A 24,454-nucleotide genomic window follows, 5' to 3' on the forward strand; every position below is an offset into this window, starting at 1 on the left:
TGTATCCGACGACAAGGTTAACTCCTCTATGAGCAGAGGCGGGGAACGGTGTGTAAACAAGAACACTAAAACACGGCTGTGGGAAATTAAAAGTAGAATTTTGTAATTGCTGTTAAATGCTACAAACTGTAGATGCACAGAACAGCTACTGTATGCTATTTAAAAGCATCAGAAATATTAGAAATATAAGTTATAGCTGAGGTGCTGCGCTATAAATTACGGATACCCTGATTTATTTAAAATGTCTGCAAATGAAACGATATATTGCTGAAGCGGGACTGTCACACCAGACTTGTATTTATTTCAAGTATCATGTTTAAAAGCGAAATGCTGATGTTATTGTGTCAGTAATGCTAAAGTGATATTTGTGATGTGATGTTTTCAACAACAACAACAACAACAACAAAAGACTTTAATAAGCAAAGTAACAAGTCTGACCAGTAGTGTGATTGCTATTTATGTGTTTGTTTGTTTAATAGTTTTTAAATACACAACATGAGAATATTACATATCCTTTTAAGTTTTTGGTCACGATGATCAAGTAAAAATCTGATGAGTAATTTGTTTCATAAGAACTGCTGAAACATTTAGTTTTATCTCAGAAATGCAGTTGAACATGTGTTGCAGTCTATAATAAGTATAAGGAATCCAAATATGGCGATATAATATTAACTATATTTAAAATTAATATTCAATTCAAATCAGTTTTATTTATATAGCGCCAAATCACAACAACAGTCGCCTCAAGGCGCTTTATATTGTAAGGTAGACCCTACAATAATGCATTGAGAGAAGACCGGGGAACACCGGGCTTATTTCTGGCTTTCATTGTCTGACTGCCTGATCTTCCCCACTACTGATCCCAGTGTATTATAACCATCACGTTTAAAAGTGAAATGCTGATATTGCGTCAGTAATGCGCATGTAATAACCTGATCATCTGCCACCCGTCTTTTTGTTTTTGTACAGTCGTGTTAACAGATTCTCTCACTACCTTCATGCCCACTACGGATCCCTGTATTGTGGAAACGGGCAACAAAAACAGCTTAAATGACAGTTTTCCAATATTGCTTAGACACGTTTCTTGAAACCGTAAATACTTTTCTAAAAATATTAACACAAAATCCTTTTTACCCACTCACAAAAACCTCTGACACATTTGGCAGAATCCCATCCAAACAGTCTGATCTACGCTCCAAACCCACACAGTGTCTTCAGGTCAGTCACACAACCAGTCAAAAATAATAACACAATTATACACTATGGGTCAAAAAGCAAAAAGTGGACGCTTTGGGACGTTCTGTCTTTGGGTTTAAATGGTATACTGGTTCCACCTACTGGCAAATTGATGCATGTACATCATAAGCAGCGCAACATGAGAATTTACAATAAAAAAAATGGGTTGCTTACCCAATGATAAGCTTTATGTATATTAGTCCTGAACCTCACAATAGTTTACGATATTATGTTTAAGAAGACTCCCTCACACGGGATTGACTGTAAAAAAAATTTTGTAGGCACTTTAATGTCATCACCATTGTTCCTGTAAAATGGCTCATTAGATACAGATGAGTTTCCAAACCTCAGTCATCCATCGAGAAAGCACATTAAATAAATAGCTGCCAGTCATCCATGTGCAAAAAATTCATTTTCCTTTCGATTCTGTCTTTGATGCATCAGCCGTGATTGGTTTAGAGAGGGTAAAGCTGTTTTCAAGGCCACATTTGGTCTCTCCCCCCCTCCCGTTTAACCCTAAACTGGACATTTAAGATCAGCCGACAGAAAGAGCTCTCTGGAATCCCAAATAAAGGCTTTAATAAGAATCATATCAACAAGCAGTGAGCTGTTTCTGATTAAGTGACTCAGAGTATGCAATCCATTTCAAATGAGATCTGGACTAAGAGAGAAAGTGAGCAGAGTAAACGATCTAACCAGTTTTAACTACAAACAGAAAACAGCTGAATAATTATCTGTCTTTGACTATCAGCTTTACTGGGATTTTGTACCCAAATTTTCTAGCATGAGGAAAAAATGCCAGTGGCTGCTTTAATTATGCTGCTATTTTTAAACAAGAAGTATCTACAAAATCACCCCTATTGGTTACCATAGCGATGTGTTATTTATCTTAGTAGGTAAATAACTACAACGCTGATAATTACTCAAACCAATAAAATCTGTTTAAACTAAGCAGAAATAAAACACGTTGCTGCTAAACACTGCCCCCTAGTGGTGCATTGAAAACCAACAACGAACTCCCATTCGTTTTTCTTTAAAGAAAGAAACATGTCTGGTTAGTGAGTGTAAATGCGCCTCTCTTCACACTGCGTGCAGTATAGTCCTTTAACCATTACCGATCTAATGGCAGCTGATCCGGTCAATTCAAGACCTTAGAGTCAAAGCTATTCTATGCCCCCTCTTACCAGATCTTTCCCATCTGCTTGGTGAGATTCATTAAAAGCCCTCCAGTGCACCCAACTCCTCATTAACTTCACGTACGTCTACTTCAGCAGGCCGCCAGTCTTGCTGCCCACACCCAACATCAGCACAAGAGTTTCTGCTTTAGAAAGGTTAGCAGCAAAGTAGTTTAACCTGCCTGTCAGATAAGAGCCACAGAACAAAAATGTTTCTATGATGCCAAGAAGTCTGCACCTGCAGGGTGTTTTTTAAACTAGTCAGATATGTTTGTAGGCTCTGTAGAACTGATTGACCTCTGCATAACCAGCGGCAAGAAGAGATGTCCTGTTTTAAGGTGCGTAACTGGTGGCAGCAGCATGGTGTCCAAGCTCTGACCTCAGAAGCTGATGACATAGGGAGCAAAAACAGCCTGTGTCCTGTATGGGAGCAGTGTTCCTGGCTGAAGCCCATTTCTGTTCTAGGAGTTCTTGAAGTGAAGCAAAAGAGAAGAGCAACACCTGTGGTAACATTGAAACAAACACACACACACACAGCTTTACGCCCACTTCCAAAGTACGAGCCTAGCCCAGCCTACAGACATGTTGCCACATGGTCCGGTTATGCTTGACTGAAAGCTGCCTATGAGGATGATAACCACAGTATCTATTACACCACAGTCTCTGTTATGATGTTTTTTTCTTGTGAGATATTTAAAAGTGTTGGAAAAGTATGCCAGTCAGTCAGACACCACTAAACTACTGGTGACAGTGTACACTAATCAATGTAATTAAATTCAGTGCTATTGTTATTAACAATGGTTACCCAAAATAAATAGACCATTCCTCATAGAGCACATTTTCTTCTCTGCCTGAGCATTCAAAGCCTCGTTAACCCATTCACATGGGCACTTTTTTCTAGTTCCTTTTGGCTGACATTCACATTTAAATGAAGCCCTTTGGGGGCATTTCAGCGTTCAGTATCTTGCCCTAAGACACTTTGGCACATAGACTGGCGCAGCCAGGGATTGAACCAGCAACCATTCCTATTACTAGATGGTCCGCTCTGCTTCGTGAGCCACAGCCAAGATGCTTAATCCTTTAAAATGAAGACCCTACATTATTAGAGAGAAAGCCTCAATGGTCAGAATACCCCTATGATGAGCAAGGAAGAGGCTTCCAGCAGAACCAGGTTCAGGGAGGGGCAGACATCTGCTGTAACTAACAGCTGAGAGAAAACAGAAGACAGAAAAGAGTAGTAGCTTATCAACATTAAGAGAACACAACTATCCACTTTGTGAAATATACACTACTACTTGTGAAATTTTATAAAAGATTAAGTGATACCAGCCAAGGAAAGAATATAGAATAAATAAATAAATAATGGACCCGGGATTGAGCCTTGCGGAGCCCCACGGGTTAGAGAAGCAGTGGCAGAAAAGAACTTGCTCTCCCTAAGAGAAAAAGTCCTGTCAGATAAACATAAGGCAAAGCAGTCCAATGTAGAGCCAATGATACGAGCCAAAGATGTAAGCCTTTTCAGTAAAATATTATGGTAAGCATTATCAAAGGTTACACTGAGGTCAAGTAAAATGAATACAGAACCATTTCCTGCATCAGAAGCCATTAAAAGATCGTTGATCCTTAAATAACAGATATGATCAGATATGATCTGTGCAGTTTCTGTGTGCCTGTGCTTTCTTAAACGTTAGCTATATCCACACTGGTATCATATCCCACACAACACACATTTAGTTTGGTGGGGTCTGTTTACCTGTAGAGAATAAAGATCTGCATCTAATTTAATGGCGGTCCCTTCAAAGTTGGAACTTTAATTTCAAGCAAAAATGCCAATCTCACTGTGGTGCTAAAAGAACAGTCAGGGAACTGTTAGCAGCATTACTAGACCAAATAGATCGGTCAGTTCTGGATTTCTTCTTTAATTTTGGTATTTTAGTTTGCTCAGATATTGGTTTCTGATTCTCTCGGTTAGGGATGCCAAACTCTTTTTACACTGTGAGCCATATACATCCCACTTTGTTCTTAAGAAACTTCCCCTTCTGATGACATTGAGATATTTTAATATAAAAAAGAAGTGTAATTTCAGCAATACATCTCATTTTTTCTACATGAAAAAAATGTTGCTTTGGTCTAAAACTTTACGAAATAAATCTGTTCTGTTAGCTCATTGCACAGAATGCCCTGCAATCATAAAATAAATGCTTTTTGTTAACTGAGAGAATGTTGTTTTATGGTAAACCCACTGCAAAAATTAGAGATTTGTCCTCAATGTCCATCTATTACCTATTTACTTTGGTATAGTATGAATGATCATGCAGGAGGTCTTTATCAGTAGGAAAAGCTGTAACACTTGTGAAAATGCAGTCAAGTCTAAAATGTATGCCCCCCTTCACATTTTCAAAACCGTCCAGCAGGCCCAAGATTGTAGTGCTTTTCAGGCTGATTCTGGCCCCCGGGACTTATGTTTAACACCCCTGCTCTTTGGTTTCCCAAACCTGTCAGTAAGTGTCCCTTTCAGGCCAAGCACTGTAGTTGTAGCAACTAAATATTTGTGAAACTGCATATGTTTTCATCATGTGCAGTTGATAGTGGAATTTCATTCAAACTGCTTTGACTTGTTGTCTTCAAGTATATGTATCTTGTTTTACTTTAACAAATCCTTATCTGCAATTAACACCTCCATAAAACTCAGAGCACAGATAATACAATGTGTTATGAAGAAAATAGCACGTGTCTGCTGCTGTGCTTTGAATTTACACTAGTTTTAGAACATTGCTAAACCTACAATCATCTAGTTCAAGATCTCTGCACACCTCAGTGGGCGACTAGTCCAGGGAAAAGTTACACAAAACAGTTAAATATACTGCTCAAAAACTGAAAGGAACACTTTGAAATCACATCAGATCTTGATGGAAATGACCGACCTACAGAGGACTGAAAATCAAAGTGAAAAAATGACACGGCAGGTTAGTCAGTTTTGCAGAAAGTTCATTGCAGCTAGTCAAAATGGTACGCGGCCCCCATGTCCTTGTATGCGTGCCTTACAAAATCAGGGCATGTGTTGATGCCCTGGGAGATCTCCTCTCAGATCTGGACCAGGGCATCTCTGAGCTGGACAGTCTGAGATGCCAGATGATTCTATTGGATTTAGGTCAGGTGAGCATGGGTGCCAGTCAGTAGTATCCTCACCTTCATCTTCCAGGAACTGCCTGCATACCCTCACCACATGAGGCTAATCACTGAACCCAGGGCTCACTACACCAGTGTACCAATACCTAATGGCAGTCAAGATGCTGCTGCATATTCTTCTGGTTCTGGAGGCTATTTTGTAGGGCTGTGGCTATGAACTTTCCATTCCTCCTTCCACAAAGGAGCAGATACTGGCTGATGGATTGCGGACCTTCTATCGCCCTGTCCAGCTCCCTAGAGTAACTGTGTGTCTCCTGGAATCTCCTCCATGCTCTTGAAACTGTGCTGTGAAACACAGCAGAACTTATGGTAATGGCAGGTATTGATGTGCCATCCTGAAGGAGATGGACTATCTGTGCAACCTCTGCAAGTTCAGGTATCGTCTCAGGCTACCAGTAGTGATACTGAGCCTATCCAAATGCAAAACTACTGGGGAAAAAAAGTTAGAAAAGATAAAGAGGGAATAATATCATTGGTCTCCACCGGTAACCTCATTCCTGTTTGTTGAATTTCATGAACATCATAACAGCAGATTAACTGATTAACACTCTCTCTTACTTCACTGACCAGATCAATAATCTGCAAAGTTAACTGACTCAATGCTATACTCTGATTAAAACATGTTCCTTTTGCAATCGTGAAATATTGTTGTTAGTTAGACTTGTTTGCTACTTGCTACTTTGAAGGCTATAATGTTAAAATGCTTTAAGAGATGCTTTGTCAAAAAATGTAGTAATGATCAGTAAATTGATGCAAGTACTGGTAAGTTAAAAAAAAAACACAAAACAAAACAAACAAACACCTAGATCTGGTAGGCAAGCTGCTTTTTATATAAATACACATCTGATTAAGAATGAAATGTTCTTGCTTTGGAGATGCGATTCCAAACCACAAAAACTGCCCAAGACCTCCACTGAACATGACAAACAGACCAAAATGTTGACTGAGCTCCCTCAAACCCCACTCCAATCAATCCGTTGCAGGAACAAGCATCCTACGTTCATTCCCACGGAAGTCCCACTCTGCTGTCCCAAAGGACCCAAAGGAGCAACCACCAAACATAGTTCCTGACACCACAGCGCACCTCCAGCCCGATCAGAGACATTCAACGTGCGTGGAGGTAGTTTACACAACGTCGAGGTAGTTGTTTTTAATGTTGCGGCTGAATTGTGTAAAGTTGGTCACCTGAGTTTCTGTAAAAACGTCTCTGTTCTATGGCAGTGACCACTAGATGGCACTGTTCACCACTATATTGAAATAAGAGGCCGCTGGAAAAATCCTGTTTGGGAAAATCCAGCAGCTGCAGGGTCAGTTTTGCCACTTTTGTGTGACAATATATATATATATATATTTTTTAAAAAATGACTTTTCTGTCTAGTCAGAGATATTCTTCTTTTTGATATGTGGCTGCAGATGCTTGTTTGCTTTTGCTGTGTTGCCAAGAAGGAGCCCACTTCAGAAAGACCAGGATGACTCAGTCGGCCACTCTCCCATTGTGTTTTCCTCACACTGACTCTCACGCTCACTTACACAGAAATGATGAAGATTGTGAAAGGGTTTGTTGTGCAACTGCAGCCAGGTCATTCATTTTTCTCTGCAGTGTGATAGCAGATTCTTTACTCTGCATAAATTACATTTAGGTTACGTGAGAACAGGTTTTATTTCATTAAGGGCCAAGAGAAAGAAAAGAGTGTGCTGTCATGTGTTTAAAATGACAAACGGTGACGTGAGAGGAAAAAGCTTTTCTCATATCTTGTATTAAGATACAAGGTGTGACTGCACGTGACAATCAAAGGTCACGTGATGCCGGGGTCCTAATAAGGAGCTCCTACAGATGTGTAATCTGTAGGATGCTGCATTTGATTCGTGACCAAAAACCATGCAGAGAAAGAAGAGTAAGGGCACAAGTGCGGCAGCCCGAGTCTGCTTTGTGTTTGTGTGACGAGGCAGCTCTGTGTCAATCTGATCTGTTTACCGCACTCTAAAAATACCACTTTGTTGCATTTCCACAGACTCGGGCCCAGTCGTTTCATTTGTTTATATGGCGTCTTGAGATGTTGGCAACCCTGGATGACCACATGGAAAGGAGCAGCCTCAGGATGCAAAAGATTTTCAGCTGCCTTCCACGGGCAAGACACGGCTGTGAAACACGTGAAATGAAGCAACGTTCAAACCAAGACTGGTCTGAAGCAGTGATCATTCCCCCCTCTGATCTTAGACTAATAATGTTCCTCCCTCCATGTTACATCTGTTTCATTCAGAGCGTTAACAAGAATCCCGCTTCTCTTATAATTTAATATAATATACGGTGGTAGCAAGTGCCTACATATATGCACACGCGTGTGCTTTTAAAGGCATTTTACTTTCCTGGATTTTCTCTTATACTGAGCGCCGCTACATTTTTCATTTTTACTGCATTTATTTAAAAGCTGTGTTTACTTTAAACCCGTGACTTTATAAACAAAACAACTAGTAAAATAAGAAGTATTATTTTAAATTTAACTACTTAACAGGATATAAATAAACTTCATATCATCCTCTTGAAATATTTATAGTATGTTGATATTGAAGCAGTGCGCTTAAAATCCAGTAAAATACAAAAGGTGCTCACAGGACTGTTATACGTTACATTAAATGTTATGAATTATACATTTTTCTGTTTATGTCTTGACTTAAGATTTAGATCTGTGATCCAAATGTTATATTATATATTTTAATGTAATCCCTTTACTTCAAATAAGTAAAAGCTCTGTAATTACGACTACATAACCGAACAGAAACCAGTAAAATGTTTACTAAACAACAACAATAACAGAAAAAAATCGGATCCTCTCTCAAGTGTACACCTTTAAGCAGAACATTAAAATAAAGGCAATTGTTGATTTTTTTTAAAACTAAGATTCTAAACAAACATTATAGGGTTGTTTACTGTATGTTACTGAATATTCGCTGGAAACTATTTTAGAGAATAACAGAAATTCATAGCCTGACAGTTAGTGCAGGAAAATGCACTGAGATCCAAAGTAGTTATGCAACAAATGAATAGATGCTTAATAATAAGCATCCAAACTTTAAGGTAAAGTAGAAATATTACCATGAAATTGACCTAATTTATCAAAAATACTCAATGTGCAGCAGTATCTACCTTGTCCGTATTTGTAGACCACGTGCGCTATTATGTATTGGCGCTTAACACATAGGTGACACTTTATGATGTAATCTAAATAGGTTTAACAATTATAGTAAATAAAAAGCAAAAGTAAAGAATCAGAAATTTGGCCAAGCACATGTCAGGCTGACCAAATAATCCAAGAACTTTCTAAAAGGGCCTAAAATACAGCTCTGTTTAATTAGACTATGTGTCTTTGCTCCATGCAAGCTCAAGATCAGCTCGTTTGAACTCAAGTGAATCGAAAATGTGATGGATACACGCGCAGGGAAAGACTGACGGAATTTAGCCTAAAATATATATCAGCTTTATTGAAACATTTTACAGGACAAAACAAAAAGAAAAAATGGTAAAAGGATTATACAATAAGTGCAAGATTCGTTGCAGTTCATGAAAGCCTAAAGCGTTGTGTGTGTAATAAGATACAGTTACATGGAGTATAATTGGTTTGCACGTGTTACAAGAGCAAACGCATCGAAAGTCGTGTTTCTGAAACTTCTCTTGAAGAAGAAAGCTTGTCAGGGTTCATATAGGCGAAGTGGTACTTCTAAAGGCCTCTGGAGTTTCTTCATTCATGTTTTCTTCAATGCATAGTTCAAGTCCAGCAGAATTAACAATAATAAAGATATTTGGCTGCATAGGAGGCAAACATGTGAGTGCGGACTCCACCATCCATGCTAGCACGAATCCTTCAAAAATTACAAAAAAGACAAATAGACCAAAAAAAAAAAAAAGATCTGCGTGTTTGTTCAGATGTGGCTGTGATGCCTCTCTTGTTTTGAAGTCCGCAGTGACAGGAGAGCTCACATCACGCAGGGTTTGATGTCCTGACAGACGCTCTGGGGGTGGTGGTGGTGGTGGTGGTGATAGTAGGATCCGCCGGCCGAGGGGTGGAAGGAGGAGATGCCGTTAAAGTTCAACACAAAATCTTTCCTGTCGCAGACCGAGGAATGGCTCTGATAGCGCGGAATCCCCACTGTGGAGAGGCAGAGAGGAAAGGTTTTGAAATAAAGGAACACATTTCTGATCACTGTCAGGAAATTAACGGTGGCATTAAAATATTCTAAAAGAAAGAAAAAAACACAACAGCTGAACTTGCTGTCTTATTTAATCTCATCGAAATAAAACATACGCTCTTGTCATATATCTAAAATCAGTATTTACTTTGATTCTACATTTTTAAATTAGAACTTTTGAATGCAGAACATGAGCCATTCCTCTTTTAAACAGTGCTGTTGATACTTTTGTGTGGCTTTAAAATCAGCACAATTGTTGATGGCGTAAACGGTCCTTCTATTGTATTTATAAAAATAAAGTGTTTACGCTTAAATTTTCAGTTGCCATAAAAATCTAATATTTCTTAACACAAGTAAAAAAAAAAACCGAATTCTTTAATCATAATATTTTTCTTTTTGCAAGCCTCCCTGTTGGCTCACAGCGCAGCCACACATCCGTTCTTTTCAGTTTCTTTGGCTTCTTTAGCTTTCTTAGATGGATGCTTTCAGTTTTCTACCCAGTTACATTTTATCATTATTTTTTGAAAATGCTGCGTTATTTCAGGCAGATTCAGTGGCCATCGTCTGTGTCTGTGAGCGAGGCTCTGTTTCCAGAAACAGAAAACTAAAAGTGGAGACTGCGGCTCCGTCAAGGTCATAAGGACTCCAGATGTGATCGTGTTTTTCAGGGGGGAAGACAGCAGGCTTTATCCTCCGGGCCACAGCTCGCTGCCCTGCGCCCGTTTTCATAGACAGCACACACACACACACACACACACACACACACACACACACACACACACACACACACACACACACACACACACACACACACACACACACACGCCTCTTTGACTGACAGTACTGTTAGCGAGTCTGCTGTGTACAGTCCAGCACGTCTATCCTCCGAGCAGGCTCAATTAGAACGCTGCGTAAAGTTTAACAAGGCCTTCCGTCTCTTGTGGATACGCCGTGGTTGAAATCCACCGCCAGTGTGGTCCGACCTGCACAGTCTTTGTTTGGTTAACCTCTGGGACCCCTTTCGGGCTCCAGCATGGGTTTTACTCGCCTCGGTTAGATCCCCAGATTTTCGTAAAGCCTGGCTGTGTTCTGCTAAAGTAAAGGAGGTTGAACTGGGAGGTGACTTGAGAGCGCAAAATAGTTGTTTTTCTTAATCTAATAATTCGCCGAAATATCCCGTGACATGTTATAAACATGTGACTTTATGGAAATTATACAAACTGTGGATGAAATGACGCATTTTCTGATTGTTAATGAAGTTACATACACAGCAAGAAATGTCACTATATTTACTAAAATACCACAAAGCGCTGTCTGGCTTTGTGATTCAGCCAATAATCGATGCATCTTTGCTGTTTAACAAAATTAATGAAAACATTTGTTCTTATTTTGCAACTAGTGTGTTCGGGTTACATTTTGAGGCAAATGATGCGGGAAAAAAAAGTCTGCAAACAGATTAAAAAGAATAATGGTAAATTCTCTCTGCGTGTGTTTTTAATCGCTTTGCACAGATATGAATTTCCCTCTAAGAATCTTTTTCATCTTTAAATACAGGACAATCATCTTTATATATATATATATATATATATATATATATATATATATATATATATATATATATATATATATATATATATATATATATATATATAAATTTCTGTGTAGTCTACAATTTCATAATTACACGTTACAGTTATCAACACGGGCCTCTGCAGAAGAAAGACCCACTCATTTAGAGTGTTGCGTTTTAAATGTGCTTATATCATGCAGATAAAACTTAGATGCAGTGAAAATTGTTATTATTATTATTGTTTTTTGGGGGGAGGGGGGGGGGATCCCAGAGATTTTAATCCGGATTCATCTACCCCTCTGTAAGCCTCGAGTTATTCTGTGGTACCTGAAATATCAGTGGAGTGGCTGTCCCTGCCATTCTGGTGAAGATAACTCTGCTCCAGGGAGTAAGGCGACATGCCGGAGTGTAAACCAGAGGATGCTGGGCTGCTGGAGGCTAGAGGCTGTTGTTTGATGTAGGGGGAGCCGCCGGAGGACGCCCAGTGTGCGGATGTACTGGCGTACGGGGAATGGCCGTCCAGCGCGCTGGCCATGGCAGGAGAGGACGGTACAGGACTGCTGCTGCTATCCTGCCCATATTCCCCGTTAGGAGGAACAGGACAACTCGCCATGTATGTGGAGCCGGGACTCGGGGACATGTGAGGTACGTGGTGCCCGCCGCTCAGCCCGTCGTACCCCCCGGCCATTGAATTGCTCATCATGTCCAAGTTGTAGCTGTTACTGTGACAAGCGAGGGTGGCCGATGGACCCTGGAAATCAAAACTCTGTGGAAGAATTGAGGTGCCGAAGCCTATGCCATTCATCATCCGATACATGGGCTTCAGAGCTTGACATTTTCTTCTGAAGCCTCTGGGTCTGCGCCGAAATGAGCCTTCCTCGAACATGAACTCACTGCCTGGATCGATCGTCCAGTAGTGGCCTTTCCCCGGCCTGCCCAGCCCTTTTGGCAGCTTGATGAAGCACTCGTTAAGCGATAGATTATGCCGGACAGAGTTCTTCCAGCCCTGGTACGAACCCCTGAAGAATGGGAAGCGAGCCTGGAGAAACTGATAGATTTCACTGAGTGTCAGCCGCTTGGTGGGCGAGCTCTGTATTGCCATAACGATGAGAGCGATGTAGGAGTACGGCGGCTTTTCCGGTCGCCTTAAACCGGAGCTCGTCTTCTTTCCCTTGACGCCATTAGAAGAACTTTCTGTGGCGGCTTGTGGGCTCAGCATAGCGGGATGCAGGACGCCGGACGCCGGGCTGGATCTCAGAGGAGGCGGAGGTTCCAGCTGCTGCTGAGGGGTCTCGGTCGTCATGTCAGCTCTGACGTACAACTGGCGTAGAGAGAAGAGAGGGGAGGGAGAAAAGACGACCTGGAGGTGTTTCGGGGGAGAAATGTGCTGGCTCCCAGCGGTCAGTGTCCTTGCAAGTGAGCGTTACACCGCCAGTGGTCCTCAGAATCCCAGCGCAAAATGGAGTGAAATCTGTCTCCAGTTACGCACGACTCTCCTGTTACGCACGGTGCTCCTTTGACGCATGCAGAACGCACGGCTGGTACGCACTGACAGAGAGGAAGAGGAAGAGAGAGTGGGGGGAGGCGGTTATCCACTGGAGACTAAGTGTCCAGAGTTGTAGCTAGACATAAGGACTCCACGGGGTGTCACAGCAGCGCTAAGTGGCGCTGTGTGACGCGCCGGGTGGCCATCGACCGCCTATAATAATCCCTCAAGTGCAGGAAACACGAAAACCCTTGGACTTATTGCGCGCAACAGTCCAGCCAAACAAAGTCCGACCACCTATCATTGCATAAATCTTTCTTCCCTCTGCTCGAGCCCCCCGCCTCTTCCCCCGACCCTTTCTCCTCATCCGCACTCTGCCCCTGCAATTCTCCCTGAAATCAGTGTCGAATAGTCCCCCCCCCCCCCCCCCCCACACACACCACCCCCCTCACCCGCCCCCATGCCAAGTCCATTTACCGTGCAGCAGCCTTAAAGCCTCTCATTCTCTCCTCTCCTTCGTCTTGTTTCTTCCCCTCCCACCACCTCTCTCCAAGTTCGGACTACACGCAATTAAGCCATCTATCAAACCTCCCCCAGACACTCCAATCAACAACGCCACACGCCAGCCGCACAAGTTTAAAAACGAGCTATCCCCCCGCCTCTGCTCCTCCATATATGAAGCAGTGATTTCGTCCCAATGTGCCACAGAGCATAAATTTCCTCTGACAAGAATAAACCACCGCAATATGTGCAAAATGTCCAGCTTGCATCTGAAACCGCGATGCCCAAAACATTCACACGGGCCCTTACATGATGTCCCCCGGCAGATAATACCCAAGCACATCAGTGTGAAACACCGACAGAAAAAAAGGCCACATTGCGTTATTTGTATTATTTCGCTCATAATTTCCTCCCAAACTGGTCCAGAGGATAACAAAAACAAACTGTCGCGGTGCCGGGCTGGGGAGAGGAGTGTGAGAGATGGAGAGGTGGTGGTCTTTACCGTGCGTGTGTGTAAGCGGGGGGTTGCTCTGAGTAAATGACTTTGACATGAGTGGAAGCAGGCTTTTTCCATCAAGCCCGGCCCTGGATACCACACACAGCGCGCCAGTGTCAGCTTACCGCCCCGGGCCAGAGTCGGTCCCATGGGCCCCACGTTCATTAGACAGAGAAAAGCGAAATTAGGCGAGCGGGCGTCGACAGTTTCCTCCCCTATGGAGACATCACACACAGATTTGTCCAACATGATGGAGTTATATATCCCATAAAGGTAATATCAACATCCGTGCTGCGACAGAGCGGAGAATATTGGGCTTTGAAGAACAAAAAAAAAGAAAAAGGTTTTACTTCTGGAGCTTTTAGGTTGAATTGTATGATTGTAAATCTCCCCCCTTTCTAATTTTTTTCAGTCACGTATTTGTAATATTTCAGTGTAAATTTCAGCCGACTTCAACTACTCCCCTCATTTCCACAGAACCTCGCACAAAGGGAGAAAAATAAAGCCCCACGCAATCAAACTTATAAATATCCATGTTTTCGCCTCTTTTTAATTTCCCGCTCAAGTGTGTCTGTGCACGTGTGTGCCTAAGGGCCCTTTAAAGTTTAGATATAGCCTGGAGGATATAAGCAAACAATAACCAGACACACTAACCTTTGCACTTTGCAGAACAAAGGATGTGCGGATAAAATCGTTTTCCACTGCAGTTTCGAGGACCTAAACGGCCCCAGAAATTTCCTGCGACATCAAAACTTATGACCCCTGCCGAGATCAGGATGCTTTTGCTTGGAGAGGGAATCTTTGTTCTGGGAGCGCTTTGAAGACAGCGATCCGGTTGCTTTTTTACGCGTTGATCTTATAGAGCTTCTAATTTGGTCTTCTGGAATATAAAGCTATCAGCTGCCAGCGCACAAACGAGATGTGTTTCTGTTTTTGTAGCACGGCCACGACTGGAGGCTGATATGAAGTCACTGCGGACATAATAAGGCCGTGTGTTTGTTTGCATGTTTGGACGAAGATATATGATTATCCCACAGAAAATATCAGACAGGGTTAAGGTGCTCTGACCTCAGGTAACTTACAGGCCTCCTTTTTTCTTTTTGTTTTCTTTCTTTCTTTATTAAAGGATAAAATCAATTATCCTGCTTCTCAACACAATTTAGAAAAAAATATTATTTTGGACGAACATTTTGTACTTTCATTACTGATTTTATTTGTTAACTAATATAACCGAACAACTTTAAAAAGAAAGCTTATTTCCGAATGTCACGCAAAGGCAGTGTTCACGTGTGTAACAGTTAGCTCTGTCTTGGTTGTTTTGTATGCTCCTTGTTTGTGCAACAGGCCTGAAGTAAACAATATTCATCAAGTGAAACAATAACAAATACAGATTTCAGGTCTCTCTCTCTCTCTTTTAAAGGTAATCTAATATTCTTTTGGCTGCTCGGCTTTTCTCCTGCCTCTCCGCCTGCGTTTCCTGTGGCGGTGCCGGGAGCTTTGGAGCTGGCTCTCCGGGACTCTAGGAGGTCAGGCGCGGTTCAGTTTGCCCGAGTGACAGACTGTTTGGACTTCCTAACATTGTGCCTGCCTTATAGTTTTGTTTCATAACACCGCGGCACCCCCCCCCCCCCCCCTTCCCCCCACTCCCACAGTTCTCCCTACAGAATGCGTGATGGGTGCAGAGAAGAGACGAAGGCTGAAGTGAAAAAGCAGAGAGCGTTTTCAGCCTAAGGTATGCGCCTTGGTGTCGAAGTTATTAAAAATGTAAGGGTGCTGAGATGACTGGGGCCACGTGACAGGCTCTGAGAGCGACAGGTGTGCTGTTCCGGTGTTTCACCTGCAGGTTGCAGCATTGTCCATAGAAACAGGAACGAATCTCACCTGTCACCTGTCTCAGCTGCTGAGTGAGCCCTGTAAACACACACCTGCCCCCGTACTGCCAGCTCAGTACAGGGGCCACGAGCATATGAGCTACTGCACGGCTAACTTAGACTATACACTTAACTATATAAAATATTTTATTTTATTTATGTTGTATTTATTTGTTTGTTAGTTCGTTTATTCCTCAAGATGCACGTAACAAAAATAGCTACGTGAGATATTCAGGTTTTTTTCTTGAGTACAGTCAAAGTAACTTACATTTAAGAAATTCCAAAACTCTTATCACTTTATAATTTGGTTGCCCTGAACATCTCTAAAATAGAATTGATCCACTATGTTGTTTTTTCTACCCCACAATGAAATGTTGCAGTTTTGCTATCTAAAGAAAGTTTAGTGCACTACAGTCTTCAATAAATCACTGACACTAGGAACTCTTATATTGTGAAATGTGTCACCAGGCTTTGTGTCAGAACTGTGTATCTTTACTTACAGCTACAGTTAAACACAGCAGAGTGTGTAAACCGAAAACCGAAACTTTCTGTTTTGTATTTGATGGTACAACAAACAGATAAACCCAGAATGACAGAGTGAGAGAAAAAAATAAATCAGTTGGATTTTTATTTCTGAACAACTAGTGCTAATCAAGAAAACAAAAATTATTATTACAGCTTAATTTGAGACACTTTTACTGAGTTTGGGCTAAAAGCGTCGACGGACTGATCAATTATTTTGTCTGAGCTCACGCGTGATTTTTTTTTTTTTGTGATCAACACCTCGTTAGGAAACCCGCGGCCCCGAGTCTCTGGGTCCGTTTCAGGACCGAGGAGAGCAAGTATAGGGGACACGGACAACAAACAGCCCGCGTGTTTTTAAAGATCCTGATATGCGTGTAAATCTCAATGTGGTCACAGAACATAAATCATAAATGGCCTTTTGTAGATGGAACAAAACAATTAATTGAAGAAAAATAAATAAATACATAAATAAAAAGCATAATTCTCCTTCTGTTGTTCGGTTTAGTTATTTATGGATTTGTTTGTTTGCTGAACTTTTATGCAGTGTAAATAATACCAGTAGATTATTTTAAACGTTGTTTCATTGAGCCGTGTTGCTCGTTTATGGGAAACTTAAGATGGCTATTACAAATAAAATAAGTACAGAAAAGTAGGCTTTTTAAAAAGGTCTTTTATTTTGATACTTTCTTGTGGGTGGAAAATAAAACCCTTCTTGATTAGGGTTGAAGTCTGTCTGTGAGGCAGATCTGGCACATTTGTTTGCAATGTAATGTGAGACGTTATGTTGTTACATGACAAACTCCTCACCGCTGCGGAGGTATTTTCTTCCATTTGGACTGAGTACAATAAATAAAGTAAATGGAAAATAATACGAATAAGCACCATCATCACAAAAGCATTTCATATGTAACATTTATTAACGATGGCTGACTTCTATTTTGCCATTTTACTAAGTAAATACTCGCTAATATTTACAAGTTTGGATAAACGTGTCGCACTAAACGCGACATCGTCCAAAGAGCCTGAAGGCACCAGACTCAACATAACCTTTGATTGTAAATATTTTATATAATTATATATCTTTTGACTTTGGTAATTTTTGTAATTATGGTTTCATTTTCAAACGAAAATAAGACCAACTTATTTTCCTTTTTGGCTCTAACAAGAGAAACCACAACAAATACCTACAGCAGGTGTGAGGCCCTCCCTCTCCCTCCACCGCATATTCATGCACCTGCTTCTGATCTAACAGCTGCCTTCCCCCCTTTCATGTCAGCAGTGAATAACTCAGTGAACACCAGGGTCCCATTGTTTCACGTGTTTTGTTTATTCATAAAAAATAACAGGCATGCACCAATCAATCAATCAATCAATCAAACAATCAATCTCAGGAAAACGGCACATTTTTCCATGCGTTTCTTAGTGCAGCCACGTGATTCCTAACGCAGCCCAGTCAATAATATTATACAATATTTATACAGCAGGTCATACAAAACATGAAAATATAAATAAAGTGATACTTTTAACAGTTTTGACGTGGCACTTTGCTGCCGTCCTACAGTAGAAATGACCAATGAACCATAGATACGAATATGAATACTCTCTCTCTCTCTCTCTCTCTCTCTCTCTCTCTCTCTCTCTCTCTCTCTCTCACACACACACACACACACACACACACACACACACACACACACACACACACACACACACACACACACACACACACACACACAGTGGAATGTCCTACAATGACTCTAATGATTTGCTTAGTCAGCACACAGTTATATCTAGATTAACAACTCGGCATGTTTGTTTTATTTTTCTTTGACTGAAGCTACAGTAGTCATGATGAGACACACCGACTCTCACACAGTAAAACAGTTGAAGCACTGAAAGCTGAGAGTGCCCACCAAAGTGCACACTGTGGATGAGAACACACAAGTCCTGACAGCTCTCTGGATGTCTCACGACAGCAAGGATTCTATATGAAAGCCTCGCGCTTTGCTGGGCATCTTGAATGTGGCCTCAGGTGCAGCGGTGCCCGATGCTGTGTGCTGGAGGTATGTGGGTGCATCTCTGCCGGGCTCTGTGCCGCTGTACGCCGCCTCTGACATGTAAGTGTGCTGTGCCGGATAGTTCAGATTATAGGGCAGTACGTGGGCCACTGGGGACCAGTACAGCCGGGGGCCGGGCTGCTCCACGCACGACCTCTCCTCCCTTCTTTTGAAAGGTGTGCCGAGGATGCTGTCGATGGCGAACGGGCTGGAGAACTTGGCCCCCACTCTCTCTTCCGGGGCCGGGAGGCGGGTGTCCTCGCTGAGGATGTCCGGGCTTTCCTGCTCCTTGAGGGGCCTTTTGGAGATGCGCTTCCTCCTGCGGCGGAACACCCCGTCAGCGAAGGTGTACTCGCTGTGTGGGTTGAGCATCCAGTAGTTGTCCTTGCCCCAGGGCCTGGACGGGTCCCGCAGGACTTTGAGGAAGCAGTCGTTGAGCGACAGGTTATGGCGCACGGAGTTCCTCCAGCCGGTATAGCTGCCACGGAAAAACGGGAACTTCTTCATCAGGTAGTCATTGATCTCTGCCAGAGTGAGGCGGCCGCTGCTGGACTCTCGGATGGCCATGGCGATCAGGGCGATGTAGGAGTAAGGGGGCTTAGGTCTGCGGGTGTAGGGCTTCCCTTTGCCGCCATCGCTGCTCTGTGTGACAGGTGCCGGGCTGTTGGCTACGCAGTCTCCGTCCGAACCCAGCTCGTCTCCGGACAGGGGAGAAGGGACTCCCGCCTCTGCGTCAATGCACAACTCCAGCGGCTTCTGCGCGTAGTGATGCGCGGATAAAACTTCAAGTTTCATTTCCCCAAAAAAGGATAACCGTCTCCTCTCGGTAACCTTGCCGTGTGAATGGTCTCCTAGGTTGGACTCTTGTCTCAGCTCAGAAGCGCAGCAGGTGTACGAGTCCTGACAGCAAAAATGTGCCTGAGTGTTTGTTGTGTGTTGTAAAGGCTCGTGTGGAGCGCTGGAGGCACCCTGAGCCTCAGTCTGGGGCAGCAGAACACAGATCTGTCTCCGGAGACACGCTTGTCTTGTTATAATATAACGCCTGGGAAAGGGACGGCCCACAGGCGGGGTTTCCAACTCGAATCCATTGAAGCGACTGAAGTAATATAGTATATGTATGTTTACAATTGGACGTTACCATGCCACACCAGGGAAGAAGAAGAAAAAAACAAAACAGGGAGGATAAGTGAGGCGAGGCAGGGCAGGTATGACAAATATAATTAGCTTCAAACGCAACTATCTGTGAATAGCTCGTTATTTCTAGTTACGAGTTGCTTTTTATGGATTCAGTCAAAGTGCAATCAAATAAAGGCGAATAATACAATAATTCCTTCCTCTTACTTCTTTTTAAAATAACTTCAGCCCATTAAGGTTATGAAATTAAACACGTTTTTGAAATCAATAAAAAAACTTTGACAATTTTACGCACAACAGCAAATCCTTCTTGAAGTGTTGAATGCCTTGGCTTTTACACAGAAAAAAAGAAGACAGCGCAGAAAAACCCTAGACAGATTAAAAAAGGTGACACGAGAGTTGATAGAGAAAAATGCTGTTGGCTGCTTTTCACTTGAACCTCTCATACCCATCCGCCGGCGCTCCGGCGGAACGAGGAAGTAACGCGAAGGCTAAACTGAAATAAAAGCGATAGATTTTGGAGGAGTTCCAATTAACGCACGCTGGGTGACGTGTAAGTCGCCACACGCGAGAAGACAGAAAGAATTCATAGAAAATTCGCAAAGATTGCCCGCGAGTTCACGGGGAGTTCAGAGTAGAGAACCATTGCACCTGCATGCATGGAAACACCTGAGCGAAGAGCAGAAAAAAATACACTTACTTCTGTGTCTGAACATGTGATGTAAATGAGCGAGAGCGAGGTATCCACTGTCTCCGAAACTCCAGAACCCTAATTTACTGGAAATACATCACGTTCTTGGATAATTATATTACACGCAGCATTTCCTTTAGTATAAGGAGTATAAGGAGACCGCGGCACTGACTGCATATCTGTACAAATAGATGTGCACTTCCATTAGAGCACTCAGACACCTGGGCCTTGCTGCTTTAACTTGCTGTGCGGCAAGCTAAAGCAAACAGTTGAAATAAATTTTATTCTATTTCAACAACATAAAACAATTGCATAAAACAAAGCGTTTAAGTTTGTAAGGTAGATAAATTATTATGCAAAGATGGATTTGAAGAGAATTTAAGAACATCAGGCTTTTTTGTACTTTGTCAGTGTTGCAGTACAGGTTTGGTGACAGAATATAATAACTAGTTAATATCTGAGCTATAAATCACAGCTCCAGTCGAGAGCTTGTCAATCAGTTACAGAATGGAGCTTACTTAAAACCTACTGGAGCAGGTTTTAAGTAAACTGACGCCCCTGACACCTGTAAACCGAATATGTTAGTGGCACTAACTCTTTTCCTGCCAGCGCCTCTGCCATGTGACGATGCAGAGAGCAGCTGGAGTTAACATGAGTTATGAGCCTTGCCTCAGGCCAGTTAAACTGTCTACTCTGGCACTCCTGTTCCTTTGTGCCTGCTCGGACTTTCCGGGGCCCCCAACAACACAGAGCAGGTTCAGCTTCATTTACCCTAATGCATGTGTGCGTGTTTACATAGTTCTGTTGAAAATGTTTCTATTGGTAGTTCCTAGTGAAACATATAAGATAGGGTCACTATAAACTACCTACTGCCTTCCAGACAGCAGAGAGCACTGAGATACCAATCTGTGTTTGACACCTTGAACAGTTTGTGAGTCTACAGTACATGTTTTTATGTTATCACATAATTATCACGTTGGGTATACATGACAGGCATGATTAACGATATGACCCTGAACTGTTTGTGTATATATGTTTGAGAGAACGTGGAAGGTATGCAAATCAACTATATGAACATGCACTTTGAAGCCTGTCTGTTTTTCCAGTTGTGTTATGACAAGCCCGATGGCAGCTTGTTTCTTGAAAACACAGTTTCTGTTGTTTCATTTCTTTGTCAAATTCAAGGTCCGCTTGCCTGCTTTTTAAGAGGGCAGGCTCCTACGCACCTGTAAGGGTTGTACATGGCATCATTTCAGAGGTGCTGGTTGTTGATTATCTGAGAGCCCAAACTTTCTGACAGCCCTATAAAAATACAATATATTGCACACAAAAATCACATTTCATTATACATTCTAAACAAATCTTCACAGCTAAATGTTAAATGGGTTGCCATGTCATTTCTATCAGAACCCTCTCTGCCACATTTTACATTTTTCCTCGCCCACTTCCACTGAATGTTTTTAAAGGTTTCTCTTGATCGATAATTTCTTTCAGAGGAAAATCTGCTAATACTTTGATCTCATCTAAGTGCACTTTAACCAAAGCATTGAAGTCAGACCGGACATGTTTATATTAAAGTAATAAATGCTGAAATAGATGCTGTACACTCTTAGAAATATGACCATTGTTTACAGTTAATCTAAAAAATATACAAACTCCAAATCTGATTATTAGGACTCTAGGTAACCACACCTACCAGCCACTTATCAGGTACACCCTGCTAAAGACACCTTTTGTCTTCAGAATTAAATGAATTCTTCATGGCAGAGAATCAGAAAGGTGCTGAAAATGGTCCTCAGACATTTTAGCCTATATTGACGTGATAGCATCACAAAGCTGCTGTAAATGTGTTGGCTGAACACCCATAATGTGAATCTTCCCTTCCATCACATCCCATAAGTGCTCGACTGGATTGAAATCTAGTAAATGTGGAGGCCATTTGAATACAGTGAACTCATGATCTGAGCTTTGTGATGTGGTGTGTTCTTAGCCGTCCTTTGTGACAGGAAAGGAACATCAGAGAAACCAAAGGTTGTCACATACAAATTTACATTCTGGAAACAGCTTTCTTCTCTCTCCGGGAATTCGGGGAGCAGCTGGTGAGCTGAAATTGTTTTTTTGCTGAAACTCAGGAGGCTGACTGCTGAGAGCCTAAATCCAGAGCTGAGGAAATCAGCGGCATGTGCGCTATCATTAACGCCGTCGCTGCACAACAACCCGGTGAGGCGCAAAGGGAATTTTACACTGCTTGGCTGGTGGTAGTTGTGCCTGCATGATTTTTTTTTCTTTTTCTTTGCAGGAGTGAGATGAGGCTGTATACGATTTCAGGTACTCTGCCAAGGCAGCTACACACACCTGTGCCAAAGTGATGTGGTGTGAAAGGAAGCACACCTGTTCTCAGTTTTTTTGTGCGTGTTTTATTCTTTACATGGCAATTTGAAATCACAAGTGGAAAGACTGTTTACCCAAAAGGATCAATAAGGTATCACATTATCATTTCACTCTGCACATTTGGATTAAGGTGGAATTCAAACCTTCAAATCGCTTGAGAAGGTCAGGCTCTTCTTTCACCTTTAGGCCATAATGAAAGATGATATATTTAATGCATTAAACTGCTTTAACTGCATTGTCAAATCAGCAGAGTCAACTCTGCCCCCTGTTAGGCTAAAGAGATGCGTTATGCTTATATAACCTGTTAACAAGTCTCTTCTAAAATTGGCAACTTGATGGTTTGGCTCACCTGTTGAGAATTAGCGTGTCTTCTTTGAGCAGCAGAACTCTTTTAAGTGCTGACACGAGTGGCATTCCAGTTATGTAAATTGACTGGGTGAATCCCTCACAGCTCCAAAAATAGCCCCACCTCTGCAGCGGTCGGCGCTCACACGCTAACCCTTGTCTGCAAGTCTTCGGATGACTTCTTACCTGTATCTCATCTTTGTTGTCTTTCTTCTCTGTGAGTGAAGGATGGCCAGCCCCCATGTCTTTGTATAAACAAAGTGTGAGCTGTGTGCGTGTTTTTATGTGTGTGTGTGAGCAGGGTAGAGAGGAACGGCAACAAGAGGCCCTGCGTGGCTGAGATTCCCGAGATTCCCTGCAGCAGATCTAGTCTGACAGAGGCCGCCGATAGTAGACATGCTTCACTGGGGCGCACAGGTAGGTACAACAATGTGTCAGCTTCGCAGCCAACTCAAAGATCAGACATTCCACATAAGCTCTACTCATTCCTGCAGTCTGCTCGATAGGCACCAGCTCAGGGGCGTGTGTGTACTGGGGTGTTTGTTTGACTGCAGCTGTTTGTCCTCTCAGGTGTGTGGGTGTGGGAGATTGCGCATGTGCTGTGGCAAAAAGCAAGAGCAAGATGCATACGTTCCATCTAGTTTATTCTTCAAGCGGTGATTACTGTAATTACCCTACGATGTGGCCTTCTAAGCGTTTGCTGCCTGCTTTGTTGTGCTTCTGTAGAATCAAACCTTTGTGTTTTGGAAGATAAATTGGTAGGGGGGCGTTCAGCCCATGTAATCAGAGGCACACCTGAGCACTTATCAGTGACAAACAAAGTTCCCATGAAGCTGTTTTCATACATAACCCAGGAACTTTCCACACTGAATGCACTCCGGGAACTGCTGCATGTAGCATCAAAAATGTATCCGTGACACCTGATAGGCAAATAAACAGACACGAAAACATGCAGTGACTCACAGTTTTCATAAGCACGGTCTGATGTGCATAAATCTGTGCAGCATGTCAGCGATTAATAAATGAAATCAGATATATGTATAAAAAAAAGAAAAAGAAAAAAGCAGCATATCTTGGAGTCAGTTGGCAGCTGCGGGTTGCTATTTTGGGTTTTCCTGCATTCTTACTTAAGGTGTGCACACCCTTGCCAGACCAAGAGAGAGAAAGAGAGAGAAAATAGATACATATAAATAAACAGAGCCAACAAAGGTATAATTAAAGTAATTAAAGAAAGAGGTGAAGCACAGGTGAAGCACAGGTGAAGCACAGGTGAAACGCAGCCTGGCACTGGTAGCACCTAAAAGTCATGCAAAGTCATGTGACTCAGTCCCCTGTAACACCCCCCCAACCCAACCCAGTTACTGTCTTGATATGCGAACACATTTTTGACACCCACAATATCTTAGTGCAGTAATTCTGAACTGCTATTTATTCTTTTGTTTTATGTTTTGCATCATAGTAGAGTCATTTCAAATAGCCCGTGTGCTTATTTGGGTGGTCCAAGTGTGTCATTAGCAAAACAGCTTCTTTGTTTCACCACCTCCTGCTCCAGATGTTCCCCTCAGATTGGTGCAAATGACACCGATTGGCTCACAGGTTCCTCTG

The 24,454-nt window shown here is 42.3% G+C and overlaps 2 protein-coding genes across 3 annotated transcripts; both read right to left on the minus strand.

Annotated features, from left to right (window-relative positions):
* Positions 1–9,045: 9,045 nt before the first annotated feature.
* foxf2b (forkhead box F2b) lies at positions 9,046–13,151 on the minus strand. Its single transcript, XM_085386482.1, has 2 exons — positions 11,683–13,151; positions 9,046–9,745 (listed from the first exon to the last, which is right to left on the minus strand). Exons 1-2 carry the CDS (start codon positions 12,656–12,658, stop codon positions 9,573–9,575), a joined length of 1,149 nt encoding a protein of 382 aa, XP_085242608.1. The 5' UTR covers positions 12,659–13,151; the 3' UTR covers positions 9,046–9,572.
* Positions 13,152–17,543: 4,392 nt separating this feature from the next.
* Positions 17,544–19,279, minus strand: foxq1b (forkhead box Q1b). 2 transcript variants are annotated; one of them, XM_085386654.1, is made up of 2 exons: positions 18,506–19,279; positions 17,544–17,861 (listed from the first exon to the last, which is right to left on the minus strand). In XM_085386654.1, the coding sequence occupies exons 1-2, from the start codon at positions 19,081–19,083 to the stop codon at positions 17,720–17,722; spliced, it is 720 nt and encodes a 239-aa protein (XP_085242780.1). In that variant the 5' UTR covers positions 19,084–19,279; the 3' UTR covers positions 17,544–17,719. The 2 variants fall into 2 exon arrangements, with proteins under 2 accessions (XP_085242780.1, XP_085242779.1); XM_085386653.1 differs by having other exon boundaries at positions 17,855–19,279.
* Between the last annotated feature and the right edge of the window lie 5,175 nt (positions 19,280–24,454).

The sequence above is a fragment of the Rhamphochromis longiceps genome, linkage group LG17 (genome assembly GCF_057381845.1).
Source record: "Rhamphochromis longiceps isolate RC_006_pf linkage group LG17, R_longiceps_female_GT1.1, whole genome shotgun sequence".
NCBI lineage: Eukaryota > Metazoa > Chordata > Actinopteri > Cichliformes > Cichlidae > Rhamphochromis > Rhamphochromis longiceps.